Here is a 13,940-nt window from a genome sequence, read left to right on the forward strand (position 1 = left end):
TCAGCCAGCATGTAGCCTTCTGCACACGCTCGGTCTATGTGTGTCCACTTGCACATCACAGAGGTAGGGCAAAAAGCAACAAGGTAAAGAGCTACAGGACTGCCATTTAGGTGCCTAAAGGGAAACACAGTTCTGCCTTTAAAACTAGACTGCAACACACCGTGCAAGTGCAAGGGAATAAGGATTCCCCCTTGCAACCCTATGCTGACTACTCAGACCACAGGATCAAGCACATAGGATTAACCATTCTTTCTCTTCCCAGACCATGGATGTGGGGCATAACAGGCAGAAAATGTGTGGAGTCTCATCTCCACCTCACTCTCTTATTGGACTCTCAGGAAGTGTGCTGGAAACTACCTTTCACAAGCTGGGCATGGTTTCTAAGCCATAATGCCTCCCAAGGTTACTGCTGAAGTGCTATTGCTGACACTTCTGCTTGTCCAACACCTTTACCCAAAGTCTGAATCTAACCCATAATAAGCTGTTTTATACACCAGAATAATCTTGGGTTCTTTTTCCCAGTGAAAGTTATGCACATTTAGATTTCTCCTGCAGTGCAGTAAAAAATGTGTTCTGTGTTGCACTTTAAGGTTGGATTTAAACCTGCGGGAGGCATTCGTACTGCGAAGGATGCTCTTACCTGGCTAATGCTGATGAAGGAGGAACTAGGGGATGAGTGGCTAAAACCCGAACTCTTTCGTCTCGGTGCCAGTAGTTTGCTGGCAGACATTGAGAGACAGGTTAGTAATATAAGCAATTTCCATCTTAGTGGAGAAAAAAAGGCTTTCCTTGTGTGTTTGTTTATTCCTTTCCAGAAACATTTTTCAGGCCATTTTAAGGATAACGGAACATGTTTCTAACTAAGGATTGACTACAGTTTTGCTTCTGTATGAGCTTTCTTAAAATATGTCCCTGGTGTTTTGGGGAGTGATTAGAAAGTTTCAGCATCCCTGTTAACCTAGGAACAAGCTGGGCCATGTTAACAGTGCTGAGCAGAGGGAATCTGATCTTGTGGCTTTCAACCACTAGGAGTCACTCTGCTGCTGCTGTTCACTGCAGCCAGGTCATGTTTATTTTTCAGCTGGAAAAAGGGACATGGGTATAAAAAGGTTATTTCTGCTGGGAGGGGGAAAATCACTAATCACTGGAGGCAGCACGGCTGCCTGCCATACTGCTGATAGAAGAGGGAGCCTTCTGCAATATTAGCATCAGTACACAGAGTAGAAAGTTTTGTCACCTTCTGTCAAGCACCGGTGAAAGAAGGGCGTTCTAACACTCATCCTGGTGTATTCTTATATGCTTCAGTGAACTAAATCATTGGAGTGCAATGTGTGCAAAAGGGGTCTGTGTATCCCCAAGTATCTTGTGCCACAGTTAAAAAACAAGCTGTTAAAACCCTTTGGGCCTGCCAAGTCTGACTACAGTATTTCATTCAAATCAGAAGAATGAGCTCTAGTGTATGTGACTGGACCTACCCAACAAGCAACACCAATGAGAAGCAGATTTACAATCCTGTTTGTTGTTGCTTCATGGAGATACCTCTTCTTATACAGCACCAGGGGGAGTAGACCTCCCTTTCTGTAGTTGAGCAGAAAGATGTATGGAAAAAGACACCAACCATCTGCTCCCCCCCCTCCAATTTTTCCCAACTGTTAAATTACTGTGGTACCTTAGAAAAATGGTAGAGATGAAAAAAACCAGAATAATGTTGATAGGCCCATGAAACAAGGGACCAGAGGGGACTACCTTCATCATCAAGTCCAGTCTTCTGTAAGCACAGACAACCACGTACTAGAAGTTAAATCCAAGAAGTTCCAGAAGAACATCCACTCCAGCCACTCCTGCCCCCCACAAGCCACAAGGACCCTATAGTAAACTTAGCATTTTAGTAGGACCTAAACTTCTGAAAACTACACTGTGTCAAAGGAAAGGATCAGAAGAAACTTAAGGGCACTGCCAATGCCTTGGACCTGGCAGTGGCAGGGAATTTGTTGGGTAAAATATATGCAGAGGACTGGCACCATGCTGAAGAGAAAAGCCCCAGTGGTCACTACCAGTCTGATCTAAGGAAAATTTCATCCTGAACCTAGATCTGACCCATTAGTTTTAACCTAAACCTGAAAGCAAGATATATCAGCCAGGTTCCTCAAAATTTTCTCAGTACCCACAGAAGCAGCATTACACTCACTCCCATTTCTGACATCTAACTTTAATATAAACCTCTAAAAGCAAAATAATCCATTGAGTGAAAGAAAAAAAGTGTCTTCCTGACCCCTACAGATGACCAGCACAAGTGAAGCCCTGAAGGGTGACATTAGACGCAGGGCTCCAAGTACTGAAAGCTCAAGAAGGATGATGAGAAGACGACCTAATCCAGAAATGGTGGTGTTTATCATCCAGTCTAGTTCTCCCTACTTACTCACACAAACTAGTTCCCTATAAGCGAACGACATAGCCTCCAAATCAGAAACTCACCTCAAGAGGATTACAAGCCTACTGCCCCCATGGCAAAAAATGCTCTATCACGTAACCTACCACCAGGAAGCCACATATCACCTTAAGGCTGTTGTCCGAAACATAGGTCCATGCTATGAGGAAGGCAAGTTGTGTGTACAGTGAATAAGTCTCCTTTCATCTTCCCCTTGGGGATTCCAACAAATTAAACCCTGAAAGCCTCATATCACATACTTCAACTCCAAAATTGTCACAATCATATCAACTAATCTTTCCATGATTTTAAGGAAGATCCACCCAAAACTTGGGTTACTTGCCCCTACTGCCTTGTTCACAAGTCTGTCAGATGATCTGGATTGGTTAAAAACCTTCTTCAGATTTCGAGTCCAACTGTATTTAAGAAAATAAAATGTACCCATTTAATCTTGCTCCAGTATTGCCGTTTAATTTAAATAGCTCTTCTCTTCCTGGTATTTATCTCCCAAGTGCATTTATAACTGAGTGATCATAGTCACTCTCAATCTTTGTTTTCCTAAGCCAAACAAAATAAGCTATTTTAATCACTTCTCATAAGGTAAATTCCTTACTTCCCTGATAATCAGTAGCCCTTCTCTGCACCTGTTTCATTTAATTTCTTTTTGAATATAGGTGACTAAAACTGTGCACACTATTCTAAGTTCTTGTTTATGAACGATGCAATCATACTAACGTTTCCTTGTCTCCAGAAGAAAATATACAGTATATGTGTCCTAGAATTACATACACTTTTACACAGCCTCATCGCACTGGCAGTTTATGGGTATCCTGTGTACACCAATACACATAGATTACTCGCTCTGTTTTCCATTGTCCCCAATCTATGATCTCCCAGTTTATAGTGGAAATTCTTGACATTCATACTGATGTGTATAATTTTGCAATTATGTGGTGTTCATTTCATACTATTGTTATTAATACAGGTCAGTTGCATCATATGCACATTTAACTTGCACGAATTCAACTATACATGGGGTGGGAGGCGGGGCGGGGCTTGAGTCTGCACACGGCGCTGCCACTTACCTGAAGGCCCATTATGGCGGTGACAGCCACTGCCTCCAAAACCTCCTGCTGCTGCCATGGAGCCGTGCCCGGAGCTGTGTAGCTGGCTGCTGGGCAGCAGCGGCAGCGTGGTGGTGGCTGGGCGACACGCAGCCATCCCCACCACCACCCCACACTGCGCCACTGCCGCCAGCCGCACAGCACTAAGCATGGGGCCGCGTGCAAACGCAAGCCTTGCCCCCCCTCCCACCCCACGTATAGTCACCAATTTTCGCCTTACGCAATTTTCACCTTACGCGCTGACTTCAGCACCTAACTCCCGCGTAAGATGCAACTGACCTGTACAAACTATCTAATTTAATCTAATTCTTTCTGTACAATAATCTGATCCGACACAGTATTGGGAATACTTAATACCTTATTACCTTTTTGTCATTTGAAAACTTATTAAGCAAATACTTTTTGTTTGCATCAAAGTTAAAGAAGGAACACCAGTAGGAACTACTGTACATGTGTTTTCCTGAAGTGAACACACAGGCAAGGCAGGCTGGGTTTTTGCCTTAAATTTAACTGGTTTGGCATTCTGGGCTACATCTGGACCACAGGGCTCCATGCAGTTTGGATCTGGATCTGGTGGGGTGAGTTGTAGTGGCAGGGAAATGAAGGGGTTAACACAGCCACCCCTGACCTCACTCACCCCACCACCAAATTCCTGTCCCTCGAGGAGCTCTACAGGCCAGATTATATGGCTCCATATGTTTGACACTTCTGACATGGATGAATGATTTTAGCAGTGATAAAGCAAATAGACTTCCCTTGCCATCACAGCCTAAGTATGATGACAGGATCTCCAGTCAGTTTCACTGGAAGTGGTAATTGGGTGCTTGGGTTTTTGCAGCATGAATCCATGTCCAAAGGAAAACTAACTCCATAGTCATATTCAAACCCTTCTTATGCTACAGCCTGTACAAAGATGTAAGATGAAATAGTCCCTGCTTCAGAGCTTATAACCTCTAAACAACGAAGAATATGGAGACGGTTGGGGGAAAAAATATAATATCGGTCTTGCAGAGCCCAGGGATGTCAATGAGAGACTTTCCAGTGGTTACAATGGGCTTTGGATCAGACTCTATCCATGTTTGTATATGAATCAGTGCTTATCAGTGTCATCCACCTGCTCTCAATGCATCTTTAATTTGATGACTAATGATACTTTTTAAATTTCTAGTTATGTTCAGTACTATCTGAAATTCTCTTTTCCCTTGTAGATTTACCATCATGTGACTGGCAGATATGCAGCCTACCACAACCTCGCAATGGCTTAGACATGAGATTGACTCTAGATTACTTCTGTAAGAGACCTGTAAAAAAAATATCCTGAAGTCTTTCCTGAAATGATGTGCATATGAAAAGATTAAAAGGCTAGATTTGCCTCTTCATTTTTTCACAGTATTTCTAAATACACTCATGTCTGCTGGTGGTGCTTGAGTCAACAGAGGAAGTTGAGGAGAGGCAGTTCTGAAAGAGTTAAAGATTCGCAATGGTAATCTTGTAAAATCTCTTTCAGACCAGCCTGAAAAGCTTATTAATAGCAACACTGAAATACTATGAAAAAGATTTAAGTAGTCTGGTAACACTTTCCTGGAGCAGAATATGAAGTATCTGTGGAGTGTTACAGATCACTAATTAAGAGCTACAGATCTTGCTCTGGTTTTCCATTTAAACTGGTCTGCAGTTTTTGCCACAGATATGTTGCTGTATTAATTGTTATACTGATTAAATTTCAGGCAGTGTAATCTAAGAACATGAAATGTGGCTATTACTCTCTTCTACAAAAAAATGTCTTTGTAGCTAAAACCAATTTTTTCAAACTTGAGTACCAACCAGTTAGGTGCCTACATCTATATTTAGACCTCCAGAATAAAAGGGGCTTGATTTCCATGATAGCTGAGCATCTATGGTTGCTTCTGAAGTTAGTACTCTGGTGAATCGGAACAAATGAAAACCAGAGAATGTGTACTTAAGTTCCTAAATATGTTTTCAACTGCCTGTTTTTAGGCTTTTTGTTTTGAAATGTTTCCCTACTCTGCTGGGAAAAAATACATACCTTTTTAAACATGTTAATATTTTAAAGTGTCAGTTTCTAAATGCTGCCACTGTAGAAGATCTCACAGGCTGAATTCCAACTTTGCCTTTGTTTAAACTTTTGACATTGAAAAAAAGTGATTTTTTCAATGTTGGTGTCAACTCCCCCATTTTGTATACAGGATTATTTAAATTAACAGCATACTACAAATAATATCCAAATCATTGCAGCCCTTCTGATGAGCAGACAACAGTAAGTTTAATGCATTATTTAATTACTGAAGTGTAGTATGTAAGTAGAAAGGTGCTAACCTTATCATCTTGAGTAGTTCCACTGGCTTCACTGGAGCTAATCAGGTGCATGCGATGAGAAGTATTAGTCAGATGCTGTCAGAATATTTTTATTATGGTTTCAAGGAGATCCTTAGAACTTAAAAGATCAAAATATGGTTTATATACATATCAATCCCAAAGTGCTACCAGAGTCTTATGTGTTTAGACTAGCATAATGCTGTTGGACAAATGGAAAAGCTGAATAGTAGCAGAAAATGGACTACAGTATATGCAGAGAACCCAACAGATGCAGTAACACATATTAGAAAATATATCTTAAGTTTATTTCTTAAAATGGCAATCCAGGCAATCCATTTCAGGGTCCTTTGGGTTTTTCTGGTCAATTCCTGAGATACACAAGATTCAGCCTCCCTGACTGAGCTGTATGGACATATTTTTATACATTGTTTTCAAAATGAAGGCGATCCTTTTAAATCAGTTTCCCTTGAGCTTCACTGAAAGTCTTCCTGAAGGAAAATTCCAATCCTTGGTTGTCCTTTTGTAGCCAAACTCTCCTGCTGACCTGAGAGCCCATGAAATGGAGTGGAAGCAAATATACTGCCATTGAAATAATTTTCCATGGGATATCTGGCAGACTCATGACCTCTGCAGTAAGCATTCAATTCACTTAATCTTTCAATTGCTAAAGCATAGCCATGCAAGAGTAACCTTAAAAATGTTTATGGCATACGTTTGCACATCTGTACCAATCCAAATGGACACATATTGAGTAGAAAAAAATTAACTACATTCCCAATTAAGGTAGAAAAAATTAGCTACGTTCCCAGTTTTCTGGCCCCCAATTTTTTTGGTTGTCTTTCAGAACATGTACAGCACCTGGACTTATAGCACTCTAGCTTTCATAGTTGAAGGGTGTTATATAATGGGAGCCTGTTCATCTGTTAGAGCCAGGTGTGGCCAACCTGTGGCATGTATGCCACAAGTGACATGGCCAGTCTGTGTGTGGCACATGACAGATCAGGGAAGGACCAGAGAACATAAAGCAGAGCAACAAACAGATTACATAGAGAGCACAGGGCTGGGAGATGCAAGCAAAGCAACCAATGGGACCAGAAACACACAGTACAGGGCAGAAAGCAGAGCAGCAGATTTGAGCAGGGAAAGGGGATTGGAGTGGTACTCAAGGAGGGTATGGAGCTTACTTTGTTGCATGCCTGCCAAAATGGTTGCCCCCCCTCCCCCCATTGTATTAGACACAACTAGATTTAAATGCATTTCAAGTCTTTTGACCAACCCATTGCCCCTCATACGTTTCATAAATTACTGCCAAATGACCTAGTTAAAACACTGTGAAATTGCTGGACACCCAATGATTAAAATTATCTTACCACATTTTAAACGGTTCTGTTTTGAAATTTGTGATATTCTGAAAAAAGTGAATTAAACTAAAAATGTTTAAAAGAAAAAACCCAAACCCTAGTGCTTTGTTTTTAATAATAAATATTCTGCTCAGCTTTATACAGGACTGGAAGTAATTTCAGTGTTACGCTACGGGGCCTAAATATGCACTGTCGTCCTCCTACCAGTCCACCGACCCCTGATTCCTCAGCTTCCCCATTTTCTGACAGCTACTTGAAGGACTTTAAGTTACTTTGTCACATAAGGCCCAGAGGAGGAGAAGCCCAAGTCTGGGTTCTTGTGATGGTATCAACTGTTGCAGGAGAAACCCTCAGAACAAATAGAGTAAATGGAGATAGGCCTGAGCTGCCACATGCTGAGCTAACTTGACTCTATATACCAAGCATTCAAGGTTATGGTTCTGCCCATTACAATGGAGGTAGGTGCTTATACAATTCATATCAGAAGTAACCTTATGTGATGCGAGGTTCAAATCTATCCACCATTATTTTTAAGTTATTGACTGGAGATCTAAGTATATTTTAAGTATATTTTAAGGAATTTTTTTTTTAAAGAAACAAGGTCTTTCAACTTGCAAGTGGAAGACTGTAGACAAAACTCAGAAAATTCTTTGTATGCCTATATGGAGGGAACAAAACAAAAAGGGTATCTGAGTATTTTTTTTAGTTGTTTTTTTTTATATATATACTATGGGAGAGAGGAGGAGCTTTAATAAGGCTTACATCCAGAGCATACATTTCAAAACATGTATATGAGATGTATTGGTAGCCATGTTGGTCTGAGACAAAAAGAAATGTGAAAGTCTAGAACTCTTGGGTCAGAGATGATACCTTTTATTAGACTGTAACAGGGGGCTTTCTTGGGGCCCATCTTCTGACGGCCCCACCCACCTGTTCTGGGCCAACCGCCCGCCTTCTCACCTGCCATGCCTTGTTGTTATCTAATTAAGTTGTTAACTAGGCAGGAGGCTGCCCATTTCTTGCCCCGATGCCAGGGGGCGCTATCTGTGGCTCCATTCCTCCCCTAAACCACAGCTTAAGCCTTGCAGCTGGCATCCACAGTTGTTAACATCACCAGCCCCACTCTGGGCCCCAGAATCCTCTAGTCCAGACCCCATCTCGATCCCTTCACTCAGGCGGCCTACTCAGCTCAGGAAGCTAGGTAGCCTAGAATGAAGGCAATTTCCCTTTATGGGTGTGGCCCCCCAGGACCTTTGGCTACACAGGCCCTGGCCTCACCTCCAGGCTAGTCAGAACCCCAGGCCCCTAGCTTTGGGCGTCCCTCGTGGTGGGGCCCAGGCCCTTTGACCCTTCCAGTCCTGGCCCTAGTCAAGGGATTTCAAGACAGGTTTCCAAGTCTGTAGCCCCACTCTCACTCCTGGATCTGCCTTCTGAACCCTACTAGTGGGTAACCCACCTGGTTGTGGGAGCTGGGGTTATTAAGGCATCCCGACCCGCCTTTCACTAGGGTGGTAACTGGCCTGGCATTTCCTGGGAGTTCCCATGTCACTGAGAGCCCCGCCAGGCAACCCACTCCCTGCAGGTGCAGTTTTAGGTCATGCCCAGGACCAGGAGCCTACAAGCCATCCCCTACAGTTCCTGCCCTTACCTCCAGGATAATACATGAAGCCTTGCAGCCAGGCATTGTTGCTGCCGCCTCTGCCAGCAGCAAAATGCTCTGTTTATATAGGCGGGCAAAGATCTAAAATGGCCACCGCAATCAAGCACTGCTGGCTGCTTGGCTCAGGTCTTAAAGTGGCAGGCACCAATAATGCCCTGCCACATAGACCAACTAGGAAATTGCCAAAAAATTATCTTTTTCTGCAAGCTTTCAGGCTCAAACACCCTTCATCATTAATTTTCCCTGAGCCTGATGAAGGGCATTTAAGCCCAAAAGCTTGCAGAAAAAGATGATTTTTTTGCAATTTCCTAGTTGGTCTAATAAAAGGTATCATCTCTGAACCAAGAGTTCTAGATTTTTGCAAATGGTGTAAATTGCACTTTGATAGCTACAGTGCATCTATAGCAAAATAAATCACTTTCTGAAGGAGACACAAGAACTTTATATTGTAAAACAAAGCACTGAGAAAGGACAACATGATCTACTTTTAATTTTATTTATTCTGTGGGAACTTTGGCTTTTTGCCTCCCAGGATAAAAATCATCATGTTTTATCCAAATTTGATGGTGCTTTATTGAAATAACCAGGGATAACATCTGGATGATATTGAAAATATGTAGTGGGGGTGGGGAAGAGGGAATGATTTTTAATTAGATTCAACCTGTCCAGGAGGAAGAGAAACAAGAATGTCCATCTGGTCAATTCCTATTTAATAGGGCAGCTCAGAATGAGAACATTCTTACGTTACAAAGATATAGTATGTAAAATGCCCACTGACCATTGGCAGTAAAAGCTTAGATAGTCTAAACTGCTGTAGGACTTCTAAAGAGAAACTTAAAGGGAGCCTGGAGAGTGCAAATACAGAGCAGGAGACAGGTGAAGGTTCAATGTTTTAGTACTTAGTTTTTAAACAGGCTAGGCTTCTGTCATTTCTACCCTTTACCATCTCCCCACAGGTCCCAAGTTGCAGTCAGCTGTTGTCAGTGAGAATGAGAGCTTTACAGAGAGAATGAAGTAGCTTTACAGGACTCATGGCACAACTTCTACAGAATAAAATGTGTTCTTAGAGTCCTTCGTTGTGGAGCCTCCTATCTGTGAAGGTCAGTATGGCATGGCCACCATGAAGGGAAAAAAAATGTTAAGCTCCTACAACAATAGCCCTTCCATGACAGTAAGAAGGCCTGGCAATACTTCTGCTTACACTGAACAGGAGGATAACTCCATTGACAAAGTCAGTGTCAAAAAGGCTGAAGGGAATAGAGTAGGATCCTTGGTGTCTAGATTGGCCTGCAGGTCCATTGCAAGTAGGTGTTAGACAGTGTGAGACTACCACTTTGCATTTTTTTTTCCTTAGCATTGGAGTACTGATCAAAAGCTGAAGTTCAGGATTCAATTTCCTGGATGTACTGTACTGCAAACTTAAAGTCCCAACTCCCAAAGCTTGTCTCACACAAATACATTCTTGTGGTTCCTGGAATTCACTCTGAGAATTGTTCCTGGGCTGCGCTCCACAAAACCATCCCCTTGTGCTTGCATTATGCTTCTCTCAAAGTTCAGAAGGAAACAACAAAAGTCCTCTTTTTCCTACACAGCTCTTTTACTTGCTACCTAATGAAGGTGGAATCTGAAAAGCTGAAGGAAAACCACTTTTCTCTTCCTACAGTAGAATTTCTTTTTCAGTCATTTTTAATCTGACATCTATTTTAGCATGCACTCACACGCTACATTTATTTTAATTCTTTCCATCCCTTGTGTTTTATTATTTACCTCCTGTTCCAAAGAGATCACAAAAGATTACATTTCTGTGAAGCAGCAACAGTAGCAGTGGTGATCTTTCTTACCTTCCTCCTTGCTCTCTCTCATGCTTCACTTCATGTCACCGACTTCCCTAGAAACTTGATCAGATAAGGTGGTTTCATTTATGTGTTTAGTATGGAGCAGATTTGTGTCAACCGGAATACAAAGCAGTTCCTCTAGAAAGGCAGGGTTCCCATGCCCCACATTCAAATAGCATGCCCCATGTTCAAGTCTTAAACCAAGCTGTTTAAATAAACTGAAGGAAAAAAAAAGAGTGTTTTGTGTCAGAGAGGACCTGCACTTCAATGAAGGGCCACCAAGATGCAACCAAATGTTTGTAAGAAATGGTGGTGATACTAGGCTACATGCACGCAGTAAATGTAGTGGATTCCAGAACAGTATCCTTCAGCATGCTGCACTGTCCCAGATGGGCCATATCCTAAATCAGGAACAGAGTAGGTGCCAGAGGAATCCTGTGGGTGGACTAAATTAGTCTGCAGTGGGATAATTGGCACTAACACTCAGCAGTGCTATTACCCTGCCTGAAATGTCACACAGATGTGGCTATATGGCTTCCAGTTTAGGAAGTAGTAACCAGATCATCATGGTATGTTTGAAAGTGCCTTTCTGGCACATGGCAAATTCACCAGGTAGACATAGCCTTAGCATTCAGACATGGTACTAGCTTGATAAAGTTCTCCTTTGGTGCTAGGTAGAATATATTCAATTATGTTACATGAGATTTTTATAAAATTACAAAAAAAATAGTCTTTTGCTTCCCATCATAACTGATGGGATGTTAAAAATTTCCTTAATGGACAAGTAGATTTTAGCACCTCCATGAAAGCATCTAGTGCTGGCAAAGGCAAATTACTAAGGTAGCTGTGCCACTGATCTGATCCAGCTGGGTAATTCTTACATGTGGTCAGGCCAGCTGTATTCTTACCTTCCAAATACAAGAAGTCCCACAATGAAGCATCAGATAATATACTGCTCTTCAGAGAGTGTGGAAGGAACATGGGTCAAAACACCATGGATCCCACATATGTCCGTATGAAGTGTCCATCACTGCACGGCCATGGATCTGCTGCTTCCTTGTGGTAGAAGCAACCAACTTTGTGACCATCCTGCATCTGACCATGTGGTTTTCTACTGTGTCGGAAGGGGGAAAAAAAAGGTGTGGGTCAGATGTTGGTTCCACCAGACTTAATATTAACTTTTGATGGAAAAAATTCTGCCTTTTAGACTATCTAGTAGAAAATAATTACTCTTGTGACCCTTCCTCCCACATGATCTAGCTGCATCCTCTCTGAACCCACTTGGAACCCCAAACATGTTTCATTATTTGGGTATAAGAACAGCTGGCAAATCATGAAGGTAGACCTGGCTCTATTTTACATTTAGTGCATTTGTTCTGTTCTGTACTGTGGTTAGTGAAGAGGAGTGTCCTTATTACAGAGCAGAAAGGAAATTGTACATGGAAGCTGTAGATTTCCTAATACTGAAAGCAAATTACATATTGTTGGTGACAGAGAGAGGGTGACATTCTTACTGTCTTTGCAAACTGAGCTGCTTAGATGAGACAACTAAAGCATCATTATATCTCTTTGTTTCAGCTGCTAAATTTCACTAAAAGAAAACAAAACAATACAGCATTTTCCAACATTAGCTTTCTAGGAAAAAAATGACGCACTTCTTAAAGGGAGGGGAAGCACCTGTGAGATACTCGATCCATTAAAATGCAGCCTCTACTACATAAAATCTTTGATTGACAAATCTAAGGTATTTTAGGTTGTGCATCTACAACTTTCAACTCTATGCTACTGCTTTCAAGGTGTTTCTCTCCAACCCCCTTTCAGTTTTTTTTAGGAGTCCTACAGCAGTTTAGGCCAGAGGTACTCAAGCTCTGGCCCACAGGCCAGATCTGGCCCCTAGCTCCGTGTCATCTGGCCTGCAGGGCTGCCCACAGGTCATGTGGAGAGACCTGCAAGCCATGGCTCTGTATGCTAGATCAGGTGCACAAGGAAGCATGGGGCCCTGATCCTGGCATGAGAGGCTGGACAGAGCTGCCATGGGACCCCCTGGTCTCAATCCCAGCACATGGGGCCAGCCAAAGCCATGTGGGGCCCAATCCTACCACACAGAGTCCAATCCAGCTTGTAGACTGCCCCTGCACCATTTATCTGGCCCACAGGGCCAAACAGTTGAGCACCACTAGTTTAGGCCATCTAACCTTTTAACACAAATGGTCAGTGGATATTTTATATGATGCATCTTTGCATAGTAAGGTTATTGTTATTCTCAGCCTCCCTATTAAGTAGGAATTGACCAGATGGAGTTAGACAGAGCTTCACACAACCCTAGAGTAGGGTTTAAGGTCCATCCCCTTTAGTGGCAAAGACTCCAAGGCAATAGAATAGGGATAGTTTTATATTGTTTTCCTATTCAGCACAGACCTACTACAGTAGGCCTATGATGGTGGCAAGAAGTACAGGACATCATCCTAAAAGGAAAGGGAGTTTTCTCTTGCTAGTTAAAGATGTCAAGAAGGTGTCTTTAGCTAACTGTTGAACAAGAAACATTCAGTGGAATCTTGATGCATTTGGCAGGACCCAGACACTGAATACTTGGAGTACAAATCCCTTGAACGACAGTGCCACATACTTTCTGCCACTTCCTTTAAAGGGCCTCCATCTTCCCCTAGGTTGTCTTGGCCCATTTTCTTTTCACAGAGGATCTAATTTCCTTCAGAGAGCAGACTAGCTAGGAGGCAACAGTGATAGTGATAGAACTGGAAGGGAAGCAGAGTTGGTAAAAGCAGCAAGCTGTTCCTTAGTTATTATCTCCCTTACTTTACTTACTGTGATGTGACAGGAATAAGTCTTGAGTGGACTGCACAGATGAGAGCCCTTGGGAAGGCAAAAGAGAAGCAGTTTTTTCATGAAGATCCTTTGGCATTCACTAGAGAGAAATGAGTAGAATCACCTTACCAACCTATTGTGAAAGATGCTATAGGTGAATCAGCAGCATCTTATTGACTATAGTATGAAAAGCCACCAATCAGGGAAATCCCTTCAGTCCATAGTCCTGAAAGATTCTCCCTCAGTAACAAGAAAAATCCCTGATGTCAAGTGTGGCACAATGACACTTGCTTCCAAAAGCACTGAAGGTACTCTCATGCCAAGGTCTCCATCATTCTTTACCAGTCTCTGGTTCTGTATATGCACTAGCAT

The 13,940-nt window shown here is 42.3% G+C and overlaps 1 protein-coding gene and 1 long non-coding RNA gene across 3 annotated transcripts in view; one reads left to right on the plus strand and one right to left on the minus strand.

The window, feature by feature from the left end:
• DERA (deoxyribose-phosphate aldolase) overlaps positions 1-4,931 on the plus strand; it is an 87,925-nt gene extending 82,994 nt beyond the window's left edge. For both annotated transcript variants that reach the window (XM_006261022.4, XM_059726547.1), the window contains 2 exons: positions 591-740; positions 4,761-4,931. In XM_006261022.4, the coding sequence (XP_006261084.1) occupies positions 591-740; positions 4,761-4,817 (207 nt within the window). In that variant the 3' untranslated portion in view covers positions 4,818-4,931. The remainder of the gene's footprint in view (positions 1-590; positions 741-4,760) is intronic.
• A 4,491-nt stretch (positions 4,932-9,422) lies between these two features.
• Positions 9,423-13,665, minus strand: LOC132250185 (uncharacterized). The gene is made up of 3 exons (XR_009461816.1): positions 13,569-13,665; positions 11,654-11,859; positions 9,423-10,805 (listed from the first exon to the last, which is right to left on the minus strand). It is a non-coding gene; the product is annotated as an uncharacterized LOC132250185 (long non-coding RNA).
• Between the last annotated feature and the right edge of the window lie 275 nt (positions 13,666-13,940).

This window comes from Alligator mississippiensis, chromosome 4, assembly GCF_030867095.1.
Source record: "Alligator mississippiensis isolate rAllMis1 chromosome 4, rAllMis1, whole genome shotgun sequence".
Taxonomy (NCBI): domain Eukaryota; kingdom Metazoa; phylum Chordata; order Crocodylia; family Alligatoridae; genus Alligator; species Alligator mississippiensis.